This window comes from Mustelus asterias, chromosome 4 (genome assembly GCF_964213995.1).
Source record: "Mustelus asterias chromosome 4, sMusAst1.hap1.1, whole genome shotgun sequence".
Lineage (NCBI taxonomy): Eukaryota > Metazoa > Chordata > Chondrichthyes > Carcharhiniformes > Triakidae > Mustelus > Mustelus asterias.
The window spans coordinates 50,672,181-50,689,715 of record NC_135804.1 but is presented as its reverse complement, the minus strand read 5'-3'; the positions used below and the strand labels follow the sequence as shown (position 1 = coordinate 50,689,715).

The window sequence follows — 17,535 nt, the reverse complement described above, 5'->3', positions numbered from 1 at the left end:
CCCTCAACCGATGCTGTACACTAGATACATCGATGACATTTTCTTCCAATGGACTCATGGTGAGCAATCACTGAAACAACAACATGATGACATCACACGCTACGACAACGGATGAATGAATACCGCTCGACAATCACCAGGCAAGAGTGTTCTCTTCCTGTTGGGGAACACTTCAGCGGTCACAGGCATTTGGCCTCTGATCTTCGTGTAAGCGTTCTCCAAGGCGGCCTTCACGACACACAACAACGCAGAGTCGCTGAGCAGAGACTGATAGCCAAGTTCGGCACACATGAGGATGGCCTCAACCGGGATCTTGGGTTCATGTCACACTATCTGTTACCCCCACGACTTGCCTGGGCTTGCAAAATCTCACTAACTGTCCTGTCTGGAGACAATGCACATCTCTTTAACCTGTGCTTAACCCTCTCTCCACTCACATTGTCTGTACCTTTAAGACTTGATTACCTGTAAAGACTCACATTCCAACCATTATTTTGTAAATTGAGTTTGTGTCTTTATATGCCCTGTTTGTGAACAGAACTCCCACTCACCTGATGAAGGGGCAGCGCTCCAAAAGCTTGTGGCTTGTGCTACCAGATAAACCTGTTGGACTTCAACCTGGTGTTGTGAGACTTCTTACTGAGCTTACCCCTAGCTAATACCATAGACTATCCTATTTCTGTGCACATCTTTTAAAGCTGTTCTGAAAGCTGGCATAATTCTGCCACAACGTTGGCTACCAATTGACCTGCTTTTTGAAAATAGCTGTAAAATTTGATGCACAATCACGGAGCTTTGGGTTATGGTGATTCTGGACCAGAGCAACTAAATCTGCAAATGAAATCTCCCCTGCCTCCCATTGGCATGGCTAGATTCCTTATTGTCTTATAAGCCTTTGCCACACATTCAGGAGAATCGAGCGCTGCTTCGTCTCATCTTCTATTCCATTAACGAAAAAGAAATGCTGCAACCTTTGCATGTATTCAGCTTCTCTCATCAAACCACTAACCGCCCTGAACAGAGCCACGGTGCTATTAACTTGAAATTCCATTGAATAAACCCATAGCAAAAACTAGCTATTCACTGTATTGTGTTGCCTTGTGTTGCCACACTAAAAAGTTGAAAAACTTTGTTTTCTTTTCTTGCTGTTTTCTCCTCATTGCCAAAAAGATGTGATAACTTGAGACCATAATAAAAGGCAGTCAAATGTGTTTTTTAAAAGAAGGATCTTTATATAACAAAATAATGAAGTTTAACAATAATTCTACAGAATAGTAATGACAATGAAACAGGAGTACGAATAAAACAGGTCTTGCTTGCAGTACATTCTTTTGCAGACTGAAAAGCTCTTCAAAATCTGCACAAGCCCAGAACCCTCAACAGACGCCAATAAAACAATTACATTAAAAAAAAGGCTCTGTACTCAAAATGGCACTAACAGTTACCAGTTACAGAATTGATTTTGCTTTGTTTTATGGACAGTTTTAAGGTGTTTTTTGAGAATTCTGTATATCCAGTGGGGTGTGCATAAGGATTGAATATTTTTGGATGGGTTTCAAGCCAACAAGGCTGAGTGAGAGAACTTTATACTTTCTGGATGAGAAATATTTAGAGGTTGGCTGCCATTGTGGATGTGTCAGTTTTGGAGATGCATGTTGTGTAAGGGTTTAACAACGCCAGGTTAAAGTCCAACAGGTTTATTTGGTAGCAAAAGCCACTAGCTTTCAGAACAGGTTGTTCCTTCGTCAGGTGGGTGGGAGTGCTGATCACAAACAGGGCACAAAGACACAAACTCAATTTACATGAATAATGATTGGAATGTGAGTCTTTACAGCTAATCAAGTCTTAAAGGTACAGACAATGTGAGTGGAGGGTGCATTAAGCACAGGTTAAAGAGATGTGCATTGTCTCCAGACAGGACAGCTAGTGAGATTATGCACATCCAGGCAAGTTGTGGGGGTTACAGATAGTGTGACATGAACCCAATATCCTGGCTGAGGCCGTCCTCATGTGTGCGGAACCTGGCTATCAGTCTCTGCTCAGCGACTCTGCGCTGTCGTGTGTCATGAAGGCCGCCTTGGAGAACGCTTACCCGGAGATCAGAGGCTGAATGTCCGTGAGCGCTGAAGTGCTCCCCAACAGGAAGAGAACAGTGTTGCCTGGTGATTGTCGAGCGGTGTTCATTCATCTGTTGTCGTAGCGTCTGCATGGTTTCCCCAATGTACCATGCCGCAGGACATCCTTTCCTGCAGCGTAACAGGTAGACAACGTTGGCCGAGTTGCAAGAGTATGTACCGTGTACCTGATGGATGATGTTCTCGCGTGAGATGTTGGCATCTGTGTCGATGATCCGGCACGTCTTGCAGAGGTTGCTGTGGCAGGGTTGTGTGGTGCTGTGGTCACTGTTCTCCTGAAGGCTGGGTAGTTTGCTCCGGCTATGGTCTGTTTGAGGTTGTGTGGTTGTTTGAAGGCAAGAAGTGGAGGTGTGGGGATGGCCTTGGCGAGATGTTCGTCTTCATCAATGACATCTTGAAAGCTCTGGAGGAGATGTCGTAGCTTCTCCGCTCTGGGGAAAGTACTGGACGACGAAGGGTACTCTGTCCACCGTGTCCCGTGTTTGTCTTCTGAGGAGGTCGGTGCGGTTTTTCGTTGTGGCGCGTCGGAACTGTCGATCGATGAGTCGAGCGCCATATCCTGTTCTTATGAGGGCATCTTTCAGCGTCTGGAGGTGTCTGTTGCAATACTCTTCATCCGAGCAGATCCTGTGTATACAGAGGGCTTGTCCATAGGGGATGGCTTCTTTAACGTGTTTAGGGTGGAAGCTGGAGAAGTGGAGCATCGTGAGGCTATCCATGGGCTTGTGGTACAGTGAGGTGCTGAGGTGACCGTCCTTAATGGAGATGCGTCCTTAATGGAAAGCTAGTGGCTTTTGCTACCAAGTAAACCTGTTGACTTTAACCTGGTGTTGTTAGACTTCTGACTGTGTTTACCCCAGTCCAACGCCGGCATCTCCACATGTAAGGGTTTGTCAGGAGGTTTATGGGTTCCCTGGGATAGCTGGCTAAAAGAGCCTTTTTATGTTTAAGTGACTCTATATTAACTCTGTTAGTTTATTTCCCTCCTTCTGATTTCTACTCTTACTGTCTCCCTAACACCAGAACTACAGGTGGGCTGTACAAGTTATAAATGGGTGACAGAATCCAATGGCACATTGCAGAAGGAGTGAGTCAAACAGTGTGCATGGGCAAGAAGGGACGGAGATTTTTAGTCTTTGGGCTGTCCTGCATTTATTCTTCACTCAAATCATGGGATGTCAAACCTGAGCTGTAAAAGCCCAAGAAGGGAGTGAGCATATGGGATACTGCCGACTGATCGGCAAGTTTTACCTAGGATACTGATTTTTGTTGGAAAAATCAAATACATTAAAGCAACTAGAATGTTTTTAATCTATGACTGTTTTTTTGGAAGTACTGAATTTTTCTATTTGGGATTAGTTTTATATAATGGAGTGGATAATCAAAAGCCGGGCTGGATGTATGCCAGTGAAGTTTTGTTCATGGTAGTGTGATTGGTTCAGTCCCAAAGAATAACAATCGGAAAGATGGTTTTGGGACTTGGTTCCTGATTTTGAAATCTGATTAATTAAAGTTGATAGTTTGAATATCCAGTGCGATCTAGTATCTAAATACTTGTAATAGATTGATTGCAGTCGATCCAATCTAACGTAACAACACATTCCCCAATGTTGGGGAACACAGTGTTCAGTGAGAGGGAGGAACTGATGGAAATCAGTGTCAGTAGAGAAGTAGATGGGATTGAAGGCCAATAAATCCCCAAGGCCTGGTGATCTACGTTGCAGATTCCTTAAGGAAGTGACCCTAGAAAGAGTGGATGCATTGGTGGTCATCTTCCAAGGTTCTACAGACTCTGGAACAGTTCCTGCGGATTGGAGTGTATCTAGTCCATAACCCTGGATTACGTACTGGATCCAGTACGTAATCCAGTAACGTAACCCCACTATTTAAAAAGGGAGATACAGAGATAACCGGGAATCCTAGACCTGTCAGCCTGACGTCAGTAGTGGGGAAAATACTGGAATCCATTATAAAACATTTAACAGCAGGGCATTTGGAAAACAGTGGCAGGATCGGACAGAGTCAGCATGGATTTATGAAAGGGAAATCTTGCTTGACAAATTACTGAAATTCTTCACATATGTAATTAGTAGAATTGATGAAAGGGAGCCAGTGAATGTAATTTATTTGGACATTCAGAAGGCTTTTGACAAGGTTCCTATTAGAGATTAGCGTGTAAAACCAAAGCGCACAGGTTTGGGGGTAGGGTAGTGTATTGAGATGGATACAAAAATTGATTGGCAGATAGGAAGCAGCGTAGGAATACATGGATCTTTTTTCAAGTGGCAGACAGTGATTAGTGAGGTACCACAGTGATCAGTGCTAGAACCCCAGCTATTCACAATATATATTAATAATTTGGATCAGGGAACTAAATGTTACATTTCCAAATTTGTGGATGACACAAAGCTGGGTGAGAGGGTGAGCTGTGAGGAGAATGCAGAGATGATTCAGTGTGATTTGGACAAGTTGAATGAGTGGGCAAATGCATGGCAAATGCAGTATAATGTGAATTTATCCACTTTGGTTGCAAAAACAGGAAGGCAGGTTATTATCTGAATGGTTATATATTGAGAGAGGGGAATGTGCACCGAGACCTGAGTGTCCTTGTACACCAGTCGCTAAAGGTAAGTATGCAGATGCAGCAGGCCATAAAGAAGGCAAATGGTATCTTGGCCTTCATGGTGAGAGGATTCGAGAACAGGTGTAGTGATGTCTTATTGCAGTTATACAGGGCCTTGGAGAGACCACTCCTGGAATATATTTTGCAGTTTTGGTCTCCTTATCTGACGAAGGATGTTCTTGCTATGGAGGGAGTGCAGCGAAGGGTTACCAGGCTGATTTCTGAATGGTGGGACTTAAATATGAGAGATTCCATCGGTTAGGATTATATTTGCAGGATGAATGAGGGGGATCGCATAGAAACTATAAAATTCTAACAGGATTGACAGGATAAATACAGGAAGGATGTTCCCATGGCGGGGGAGTCCAGCACCAGGGGTCATAGTCTAAGGATAGAGGGTAGATCATTGAAGAGTGAGATGAGGAGAAATGTCTTCTCTCAGCGTGGTGAGTCTGAAATTCTCTACCACAGAAAGCAGTTGAGGCTAAAACGTATGTTTGCAAGAAATTAGATATAGCTCTTGGGATTAAAGGGATCAAAGGATTGGGGTGGGGGGTGGTGAGAGTGGGAACAGGTTGTTGAGTTGGATGATCAGCCATGATCATAAATGGCAGAGTAGACTCGAAGGGGCAAATTGGCCTACTCCCGGTCCTATTTTCCGTGTTTCTCTGACACATGGCATACATTTTTCACAGATATAAATATTATAGATACGATAAGTTGAATGATGTCTTAAGTTGGTGACTTACAAATTTAATTTTCACAATTTTTACTCAATATAATTTTTCAAGTAGTTTTTACATTGCTTAATTTTGTCTTTAACATCTTGTTCACAATATGAAATTTTAATTGATTTTTAATTTCTGTCTCCAGTTTGAACTTCTTACCTCATTGAAATCACTGCATAAACATGTGGAGGGCAATCAGCTGCCACCAGAATTTGATGGTACTTTCCCCTACTGTCATAGTAGCTGGATGTGTTTTCGTATGGTGTGATGGGTGAATGTGATCGTACACTGCAGGTTTGACTAAAATTAGAAGCGACCAAGACCGAAATGAAAAGCATTTGCTTGCCATTTGTTATTGTTTGAGGTATTGGTTTGCATAATTAGATATCAAGGGTAGCAATTCATTTTGGGTGGTGGCTCTTGAGGTGTGCAGTACATTATCTTCTTTTATATTCTGAGTGATCTGTTTTACTGTCATTGTTTGTGTATGGAAACTTGTCTGTTTGAGGATGGGCAAAAGCGTGCTGCTGTAGAATTTAAATTGCCAGACATCATCAGAATCGCCTCTTTGGCAACCAGGCCTGAAAATCATTCAACAGTGTCTGAAATATTTACTTGAAGGCACATGATTTTTCAGGTAACTACTTTCCATTAGAAACCATCGGAGAGCAATCGGACGTGGAAAACGTTGCTGATTTCTTTCCACATCCTAGCCTTGGACAGTGAAAACTTTGTACTGCCTCACTCACGTTTTGGGTGAAAATAGCTAATTAGCGGAGACCCGGACTAGAAAACACCTTGGGCCAGATTTTACAGCCTCTCTCGTCCTGAACCCATAAAATCTCGACTGAGATCAACAGATCTTCCCATTGTCTGCCCGCTCCGACTCCCTTGGCGGGCGAGGGGGTAAAATTCCAGCCCTGTCTCTGTGGCTCAGTGGTGACTATGCATTTGCTCACCTCATCTGCTTGGAATAAAACTGTTGGATTCAGTGTTTTATAACAGTGGCTTTCAAACATTTTTTGATGAAGAATGCTCTAAGTACAGAACTAGACCATGGATTCCCCAAGTACCTTTCAAAAGACATTGTTAGCTACTCAAAGTAAAACATTGCTATTGTTGTTTAGAATTATTTACTGACAGCAGTGTCCCCTTTTCCCCAAGAGCTATTCTCTGTTTTTGATGAATAGCTTATTTATTACAAGTCGATTCATCTGAATAGCATATTCCACTGAGAGAAAACACCTGTGTGAACACCTGTGTAAACTGGTATTTTCCTCATTAAGGTTACAAAATTAATATCAATAGTAAAGTGCAGTAATTGAAACTAGATTATGGATAACCTGTCAGGTAATTTATTCTTTTTCCCCTCATCTATGTGATCTGAAATGCATTTAGCCTCTACTTTTGCCATAATAGTCAGATTTAAATAATGTGCATTTTAAATTATATTCGACTCATTTTCTTGTTCCTATAGAAACTGGAACAGCTTATGCAGGGGTGCAAAGCTGCAAAGAGTTTCCTCCAGAGCAACATAGAGAGCCTGAAATCAAGTAAACTACCAGAAACAGCTGAGGTAATTGTTGAACTGTTATGTGAGGAAACATGTTACTTTTTTCATTATTTCACAGGATGTAGATGTCACTGACGAAGCCAGAATTTGATGTCCATCCTTAATTTAACTTGTGGTAGTGGTGGTGAGCCACGTTCTTGAACCACTGCAGTTCATGTGCTATAGTTACACTCTCAGAGCCAGTAGAAAGGAAATTCCATGATTTTGAACCAGTGGCAATGAAGGAACAGGCATATAGTTCCATGTCAGCTCAGAGTGTGGCTTAAAGGGGAACTTGCAGGTGGTGATATTCCCATGCATCTGCTGCCCTTGTCCTGATAGGTGGTAGAAGGTAGTCATGACTTGGAAGATGCTGTTGAAGGTGAATTTCTGCAGTGCACCTTGAATTTGGTGCACATTGCTGCTAGTGTGTGTCGGAGGTGGAGGGAGTGAGTGTTTAAGGTGGTGAATGGGTACCAACCAAGCAGACAGTATTGCCCCAGATGGTATTGTGCTTCTCAAATGTTGGTGGAGCTGTTCTCATCCAGGCAATTGGAGAGTACTCCAACACACTTCTCCCCTGTGCCTTGCAGATGGTGGACAAGCTTTGGGGAGTCAGGAGGTGGGTTACTTGCTGCAGAATTCCATGAATTCTGTGTGGAGTTTGCACATTGTCCCCATGTCTGCGTGGGTTTCCTCTGGGTGCTCCGGTTTCCTCCCACAGTTCAAAGATGTGCGGGTTAGCTTGATTGGCCATGCTAAATTGACCCTAGTGTCGGGGGATTAGCATGGTAAATATGTGGGGTAACGGAAATAGGGCCTGGGTGGGATTGTGGTTGGTGCAGACTCGATGGGCCGAATGACCTCCTGTGCTGTAGGGATTCTATGATTCCCAATCTCTGACTTGCTCTTGTAACCACAATATTTATATGGATGGTCCAGCTCATTTTCTGGTCAATGATAACCCCCTGGATATTGATAGTGGGAGATTCAGTGATACCATCCTTGAATGTCAAGGGGGATAGTTGGATTATATCTAGTGGAGATGGTTCTTTTCCAGGACTTGTGTGAAGCAAATGTTACTTGACAATTAACAGCCCAAACTGTTGTCCAGGTTTTGCTGCATTTGGATATGGACTGTTTTGGTTGCTAAGAACTCACAAATGGCACTGAACATAGGAATTCGATGCATGAGTAGTCCATTCAACCCCTCAAGCCTGCTCTGCCAATCAACTAGACCATGACTGATCATCTACTTCAATGCCATTTTCTAGCACTATCCCCATAACTCTTGACTTATTTTATATCTGAAAATTTATCAACCTGTGTTGAATATACTCAATGACAGCCTCCATAACCCTCTGGGGGTAAAGAATTTGAAAGACTTAATACCCTCTGAGTGACAACATTCTTCCTCATCTGTGTCTTACCTCTTATTCTGAGACTACATCCCCGATTCTAAAACCTCATCCTTCCTGCAGCTACCCTGTCTAGCCCTACAAAAATTTTGTAAAAGCTTCAATAAGATTTTCCTTTTTTCTAAAATGTACAGAATATTGGCCCATTCTCCTCCTCAATCTCTCCACGTAGGGCAATCCTGCCATCCCAGGGATCTCCTTGGTGAACCTTTGTTGCACTCCCTCTAAGGCAAGTGTGTTCTTCCTTGGGTAAGGAAACCAAAACTGTACACAATACTCCAGGTGCAGTCTCACTAAGGCTGTATATAATTGTATGAATACTTCTTTACTCCTGTACTCAAATCCTATTACAATAATACCCCATTGCCTTCCTAATTGTTGCACCTGCATGTTAGCTTTTAGTGACTCAACATCAATACTTCACAATCTCTCATCATTTAAGAAATACTTTGCATTTCTGCTTTTCCTACCAAAGTGCATAAGTTCACATTTTTCCACGCTATATTCCATCTGCAATGTATTGCCCACTCAGCCAATCTAAATCCCCTTAAAGCCTTTTTGCATCCTCATAACTCTGATTCCCAACTCCGCCAACAAACTTGGAAATATTGTATTTAGTCCCCATATCCAAATCATTGATTTTGATTGCGAAGAACTGGGGCCCAAGCACTGATTCTTGCAGTATGTCTAGTCACTGTCTCCCAACCTGAAAACTAGTAAGTAGTCTCACAACACCAGGTTAAAGTCCAACAGGTTTATTTGGTAATCAAGTCTTGACAGGTGCAGGACAATTCACACCTCTAACTTATGCTTAACCCTCTCTCCACTCACATTGTCTGCACCTGTGAAGACTTGATTACCTGTTCAGACTTGCATTCCAACCATTATCTTGTAATTGAGTTTGTGTCTATATATGCCCTGTTTGTGAACTGAACTCTCCACTCACCTGATGAAGGGGCAACGCTCCGAAAACTCGTGCTACTAAATAAACCTGTTGGACTTTAACCTGGTGTTGTGAGACTACTTGCTGTGCCTACCCCAGTCCAACACCGGCAACTCCACAACATGACCTGAGAACTAACCCTGTTTACTCCTACTCTGTTCTGTGATAACCAGTTCTCAATCTGTGCGCGTTTATTACCCTTATTCCTTTACACTCTTATCTTGCTTACTAACCTCCGATGTGGGACCTTATCGAAAGCCTTCTGAACATCCAAATGCTCCACATACACTAGTTCCCCGTATCTGTTCTGCTGGTTGCAGCCACAATAAATTCTTAACAGCTTTGTTAAATATGATTTTCCTTTCATAAATCCATGTTGACTGTGCCCAATCATGCCATTATTTTTTAAGTGTCTAGTTATCTGGCATTCTCCCTACTACTTATGTCAGTCCAACATGTCTGTGGTTCGCCATTGTCTTTCTCCCTCTTTTCTTAAATGGTGGGGTTACACTTGCTATATTTGCCAAGAACTGTTCAGAATCTATAGAATTTTGGAAGATGATCACCAATGCATCCGCTATCTCTAAAGCTTCGCCTTCCAACATTCAGGGATGTAGGTCATCCGTTCCAGGGGATTTATCAACTTTCAGTCCATTCATTTCTGTAGTACTACAATTTTTTTACAACTACTAATTTCTTTCAGTTCTTCAACTTTACTAGTCCTTTGGTTCTGTAAGTATTCCTGGGACTTTTAAAAAATTCTTCCTCCATAAGGACAGGAACCAAGTATTTGTTTGGTTTCTCTGACACTCCCTTATTCCTCATTATTGACTCTCCTGTCTCTGTCTGTAGTGGGCTCGCATTATATTTCCCTTTTCACATACCTATAGAAGTTTCTACGGTCTGTTTTTATGTTTCTTGCTAGTTTACTTTCAGTTTCTTGGTCCTTCTTTGCTGAATTCTAAAGTGCTCTCAATACTCAGGCTTGCAACTTTTTTGGCAACGTTATTAGCTCCTTCCTTTCATCTAATACAATCATTAAAATTCTCTTGTTAGCCATAGTTGGATCATCTTTCCATGGGTTTTTATGCTCAAAGGAATGCAAATTTGTTGTAAGCCATATATTAATTCTTTAAATGCTTGCCTGTCCACTGTTGCACCATTTAACGTAGTTTCCTGAACTATCAGCCAATTTGCCTTCATACCTTTTGTAGTTCCTTTTGTTTAGATTTAATACCCTAGTTCCAGATTGAACTACGTCTCTTTCAAATTTAATGTAAAATTCTGTCATATAATGTTGACTCTCTTCAAAAGGCTCCATTACAACAAGATTATTAATTAGCCCTTTTATATTGCACAATGCTAGATTTACAATAGTCCATTGTCTCGTTGGCTCCAGAACACTTATTAAAAAAAAAAATCTGGTATTCATTCCAGGAATTTGTCCTCCATAACATTAGTGCTTATTCGGTTTACCCGGTCTATATGTAGATTGAAACCCCTCATGATTACTGGATTACGCTTGTTACATGCATCTCTAGTTTCCTGATTAATAATGTACCTTCCAATGACTTCTTGGTGTTATGACCACGACTGTTTATTGCTGAGCAAAGTAAGAAGTCTCACAACACCAGGTTAAAGTCCAACAGGTTTATTTGGTAGCAAATACCATAAGCTTATTGCTGAGCAAGCCAGACCCCAGAGTGAGGTTTGTCTCACTGATTGAGAGTGTTTTTAAAATTGTGATAATAAGAAGAGTTACTGACCCCAAAAGCATTGAACTCCTGTAACACTTAGAATTTTAAAAATTATAAGATTTATTTAAAAAGAAAAGTATATTAAGCACACAAGATTAAAGTTACACAGTTAACTAAGCCTACAGAACAAGTCACTGAAAGCCTTCTTGGCCAAAAGTACCAAAGTAAACTACTTTCCTGGCAACAACCCCCCTTTATCTATTTTTAACCTTTAAAATTCAGTAATATTACCCAAGTCAAGGAATTGTTGTAACTTTAATAAAGTTATACCATATGACCACAAATACATTTCCACTCTGGTGTATAATTCCAAAAGGAAGTTCAGAAACAAATTGTTTTTCGAAAACAAAGAGGCCAATTCTCCAATCCCGACGTGCTAATTTTTTAGCGCATTGGGCTGGGAGAATCGTGTGTGCGCCGATTCACAGGATTTGCGCATGTATTCCCGACATGCATGCATCTCCCAGCGACGGATATCCGGCATGGTCGGGACCACACTGGAAACCGGCGGGTACAGCAGATAAGTTATTTTAATATTATTTGAATGTAATTTAAATGTCATTATCGGGCCCGGGACTGAATTCTCCGGTCCTGATAGCATCTCCCACCCCGCCAGTCCAATTGCACTCCGGCAGGGTTTAGAGTAGCTCCCCACTTTTGAGGATCTAGTGGGAGACCTTGTTGGAATAAATGGTGAGGGAATCGAGGCCCTCCAGGGGATCGGGTGATGGGGGGGGGTGGTGCACTCTGGCAGTGCCAGCCTGTGCCCCTGGCAGTGCCAAGGGGGTGGGGCCTAGGTGGCGGGACCTAGGGGGTGACTGGTGGGGTTAGGGGATCCCACTGCCACTCTGCAGGCAGGATCGGTCGGGGCAGGAGGGAGACCAGCGATTGGGGCATTGATACCACATTATCCCAAAAAATATATAAAATACATCTTTTATTGCATTGGGTGACCCATAAACATCTCCTACCAATGTTTGCTGCTCCTTGCTGTTTCCTAGCTCCACCCAAACTGATTCTACCTCTTAATCTCCTGACCTAAGTTTCTTTCTCACTAATGTACTGATCGTTAACAGAGCTACCCCAACTCAGTTCCTTTTTGTGTAACCGTTCTGAATGTTGGATACCCTTAAACATTTAGCTTCCAACCTTGGTCACCTTGCTGCCACGTGCCCATGTTGGCAATTAGATAATACCTGTTTGCTTCCATTTGTACCATCAATTTTCCTACTTTGTTGTGAATGCTGTTTGCATTCAGATAGAGCCTTGTAATTGTCTTTTTTTATTTTCACACCCTCTAGCCATATTTGCTAACACTCTTTAATTTGTATGCTCTGCCCCTTGCTGCCGCACTCAGATTATCCAGTCCCAAATTGTTATCTTGCTTTCCTGCCTTGTCCTCTCTCTTTAGTTTATCATATTTTCCCATGATTCCTTGGCCTCCCCACTATTTAGTTAAAAGCACTCTCCACTGCCCTCATTATACAACTTACTAGAACTGGTCTCAGCACGATTCATGTGAAGACCATTCCAACAGTACAGCTACCACTTTGTCCAGTCCTGGTGCCAGTGCCCCATGAACTGAAACCCATTTCTATATCACCAATCTTTGAGGCACACATTTAATTCTCTCATCTTATTTGCACTGCTTCAATTTGTTTGTGGCTCAGGTAATAATCCAGAGATCTGTCATTTAATTTAGCTCCCAGCTGCCCATACTCTCCAAACAGAACCAATTTCCTAGTATTCTTTATGTCATTGGGACCTGAGTGAACCATGATTACTAGACCCTCACCCTCCCACTGTAGGTTCCTCTCAAGCCCTTGCACTGGACAAACAACACAGCTTTCTGGATTCTCATTCTCGGCTGCAGAGAACTGTGTCGACACCCTTGACTATATTGTACCCTACTACCACCGCATTCCTATTGACTCCCCTGATGCAAAACTCTGGCACCTTCACTCGCACCAAGTCTCAATCATCCAATGCTGCCTAGATTGCTGACCAACATTGTCTCCTAGTTAAACAATGCCGTTATTTTAACATTCTTATCCTTATTTTCCCATCCCTCCATGGCCTTGCCCTTTCCTACCTCTAATTTCCTCAGCCTTTTTCTTGAAAAAGATGCCACATTTTAAACAGTTATTTCATTGCTGGTGTTCTACCCAAAATAGTGATCTCCTGGTTACTAGCTGATTTCTCCAAAAGGAACCCATTGTGAATATCTAAAGCGATAGGATATCAAGAATTTGTGTGTTTGTAACTTGGTTGGATGCAGACCCACTCTACTACTACTCCCTGTCATAATGTGGTCAAAGGAATTTCCATTTCAAGATGTTTTTATATTTTGAATTGTATCATATGAGAGAGTAATCTTGAAGGTGCATTGTTGATTGTTGATCTGACTGATAAATGTCACTGAATGTTGTACTGTTATAAGGTGTAGTAGAAAGCAGATCCTTTAGGCTGTTTGTGTTTTGGGTTGCTAATTATTTTGTCGGAATTAAGTTTAAGAGTGAGCCACCTTAAATTAGCCAGGGTTGTTTTGTATTAGTGATTGGAGAGGGTTTAAACTAATAAGGCAGGGGGATGGGAACCTATGTAAGGATTCAGAGCAGGGAGATGGTGCAGGAGGGAGGGGTTCAGGTACTTAAGCAATTGGGGCTCGTACTGGGGAAGGTGTGACCTCTATGAGAAGGATGGTCTACACCTTAATCAGAAGGGGACCAATATCCTGGGGGGTAAATTTGCTAAGGCCATGCAGGGAGGTTTAAACTGATTCGGGGGGGGGGAGGGATCCTGAGTAGTGGGGCTGAAAGTGAGGGATGCATGGATGGGGACTGCAATGCACGGCATTGCAGAGGTGGGGTGGAGCAGGGTTTGAAATGTGTATACTTCAATGCCAGGAGTATTCGCAATAAAGTGGGTGAACTTGCAGCGTGGATCAGTACCTGGGACTTCGATGTTGTGGCTATTTCAGAGACATGGATAGAGCAGGGGCAGGAATGGATGCTGCAGGTCCCGGGGTTCAAATGTTTTAGTCGAAGTAGGGAAGGAGGTAGAAGAGGGGGAGGGGTAGCATTATTGGTCAGAGATTGTATCACAGTGTCAGAGAGGAGGTTTGATGAGGACTTATCTGTTGAGGTTGTATGGGCGGAGATTAGAAATAGGAGAGGAGAGGTCACCCTGTTGGGAGTCTTTTATAGACCTCCTAAAAGTTCTAGAGAGGTTGAGGAAAGGATTGCGGAGTCAATCCTGCTTAGGAGTGAAAGTAATAGGGCAATTGTTATGGGGGATTTTAACTTGACTAATATTGACTGGAATTGTTATAGCTCTAGCTCGTTAGAGGGGTCAGTTTTTGTTCAAAGCGTGCAGGAAGGTTTTTTGACTCAGTATGTAGACAGGCCAACTAGAGGTGAGGCTATATTGGATCTGGTGCTGGGAAATGAGCCAGACCAGGTGCTAGACTTGGAAGTTGGTGTGCATTTTGGTGATAGTGACCACAATTCGGTTACGTTCACCTTAGTGATGGAAAGGGATAGGCATGAACCTCGGGCCAATGGTTTTAGCTGGGGGAAGGGTAATTATGAGGCTATTAGGAGAGAATTAGGAAACATAGGTTGGACTAGGAGATTACAGGGACTGGGAACGTCCGACATGTGGAGTTTTTTCAAGGAGCAGCTACTGCGAGTCTGTGATAGGTATGTCCCTGTCAGGCAAGGAGGAATTGGTAGGGCTAGGGAACCGTGGTGCACCAAAAAAGTTTCTTTGTTGGTTAAAAAGAAAAAGGAGGCTTATGTTCGGATGAGACGTGAGCACTCGGGTAGTGCACTAGAAAGCTTTAGATTGGCTAAGAGGGAGTTGAAGAGCGAGCTTAGAAGGGCTAAAAGGGGACATGAGAAGACTTTGGCGGATAGGGTTAAAGAGAATCCTAAGGCGTTCTATAGGTATGTCAAGAACAGAAGGTTGGTTAGGGCAAGTTTAGGGCCAATTATAGATGGCAGAGGGAAGTTATGTGTGGAACCGGAGGAGATTGGTGAAGCATTGAACCAATATTTCTCTTCGGTGTTCACGCAAGGGGACATGAATATAGCTGAGGAGGACACTGGGTTGCAAGGGAGTAGAATAGACAGTATTACAGTTGATAAGGAGGATGTGCAGGATATTCTGGAGGGTCTGAAAATAGATAAATCCCCTGGTCCGGATGGGATTTATCCAAGGATTCTCTGGGAGGCAAGAGAAGTGATTGCAGAGCCTCTGGCTCTGATCTTCAGGTCGTCGTTGGCCTCTGGTATAGTACCAGAAGATTGGAGGTTAGCGAATGTTGTCCCATTGTTTAAGAAGGGGAACAGAGACTTCCCCGGGAATTATAGACCGGTGAGTCTCACTTCTGTTGTCGGCAAGATGTTGGAAAAAATTATAAGGGATAGGATTTATAGTTATTTGGAGAGTAATGAATTGATAGGTGATAGTCAGCATGGTTTTGTGGCAGGTAGGTCGTGCCTTACTAACCTTATTGAGTTTTTTGAGAAAGTGACCAAGGAGGTGGATGGGGGCAAGGCAGTGGACGTGGTATATATGGATTTTAGTAAGGCGTTTGATAAGGTTCACCATGGTAGGCTTCTGCAGAAAATGCAGATGTATGGGATTGGGGGTGATCTAGGAAATTGGATCAGGAATTGGCTAGCGGATAGGAAACAGAGGGTGGTGGTTGATAGTAAATATTCATCATGGAGTGCGGTTACAAGTGGTGTACCTCAGGGATCTGTTTTGGGGCCACTGCTGTTTGTAATATTTATTAATGATCTGGATGAGGGTATAGTTGGGTGGATTAGCAAATTTGCTGATGACACCAAAGTCGGTGGTGTGGTAGACAGTGAGGAAGGGTGTCGTAGTTTGCAGGAAGACTTAGACAGGTTGCAAAGTTGGGCCGAGAGGTGGCGGATGGAGTTTAATGCGGAGAAGTGTGAGGTAATTCACTTTGGTAGGAATAACAGATGTGTTGAGTATAGGGCTAACGGGAGGACTTTGAATAGTGTGGAGGAGCAGAGGGATCTAGGTGTATGTGTGCATAGATCCCTGAAAGTTGGGAATCAAGTAGATAAGGTTGTTAAGAAGGCATATGGTGTCTTGGCGTTTATTGGTAGGGGGATTGAATTTAGGAGTCGTAGCGTTATGTTGCAACTGTACACAACTCTGGTGCGGCCGCACTTGGAGTACTGTGTGCAGTTCTGGTCCCCACATTACAGGAAGGATGTGGAGGCTTTGGAGAGGGTGCAGAGGAGGTTTACCAGGATGTTGCCTGGTATGGAGGGGAGATCCTATGAGGAGAGGCTGAGGGATTTGGGATTGTTTTCGCTGGAAAGGCGGCGGCTAAGAGGGGATCTTATTGAAACATATAAGATGATTAGAGGTTTAGATAGGGTGGATAGTGATAGCCTTTTTCCTCTGATGGAGAAATCCAGCACGAGGGGGCATGGCTTTAAATTGAGGGGGGGTAGTTATAGAACCGATGTCAGGGGTAGGTTCTTTACCCAGAGGGTGGTGAGGGATTGGAATGCCCTGCCAGCATCAGTAGTAAATGCGCCTAGTTTGGGGGCGTTTAAGAGATCCGTAGATAGGTTCATGGACGAAAAGAAATTGGTTTAGGTTGGAGGGTCACAGTTTTTTTTTTAACTGGTCGGTGCAACATCGTGGGCCGAAGGGCCTGTTCTGCGCTGTAATGTTCTATGTTCTATTTAAGAACAAGAAAAAAAAGACAGCAAGGAGAATAAGAAAATTGATTGAGAAATCAAGGGCCAGAATCAGATAAGGACTCGGTAAAATAGTATGAACGGGACAAGAATTGTTAAAAGGACCAGCCTTAAAGTTTTGTCCCTGAATGCTCGGAGTATTCAAAATAAACTGGATGAATTAGTTGTGCAGATAGATGTAAAGGAGTGTGATATAGTTGGGATTATGGAGACATGGCTCCAAGATGACCAAGGATGAGAGCTAAACATTGAGGGCTATTCTGTCTTAAAGAAGAACAGATAGAAAGGAAAAAGTGGTGGAGCTGCATTGTTGATTAAAGAAGATATTGATACAATATTGAGGAAAGATATTAGCACAGCCGATGTGGAATCTCTGGGGTTGAGTTAAGAAACACCAAGGGGCAAAAAAAAAAACATGGGGAGGTATACAGTCCACCAAACTGTTGTGGTCATGTTGGGAATAGCATCAGACAGGAAATCAGTGTTGCATGTGATAAAGGAACATCTCTGATTATGGGTGACTATAATCTGTACGTAGATTGAGTGAGTCAAATTAATCACCGTACAATGCAGGAAGAATCTGCAATGATATGGGCTGGTTTTCTGGGCCAGTATGTTGAGGAACC

At 42.8% G+C, this 17,535-nt stretch overlaps 1 protein-coding gene across 1 annotated transcript in view; it reads left to right on the top strand.

Annotated features, from left to right (window-relative positions):
* plekhg4 (pleckstrin homology domain containing, family G (with RhoGef domain) member 4) overlaps positions 1-17,535 on the top strand; it is a 213,957-nt gene that overhangs the window by 82,751 nt on the left and 113,671 nt on the right. The window contains exons 8-9 of the mRNA XM_078210999.1: positions 5,632-5,748; positions 6,964-7,062. Coding sequence (XP_078067125.1) covers positions 5,632-5,748; positions 6,964-7,062 — 216 coding nt within the window. The remainder of the gene's footprint in view (positions 1-5,631; positions 5,749-6,963; positions 7,063-17,535) is intronic.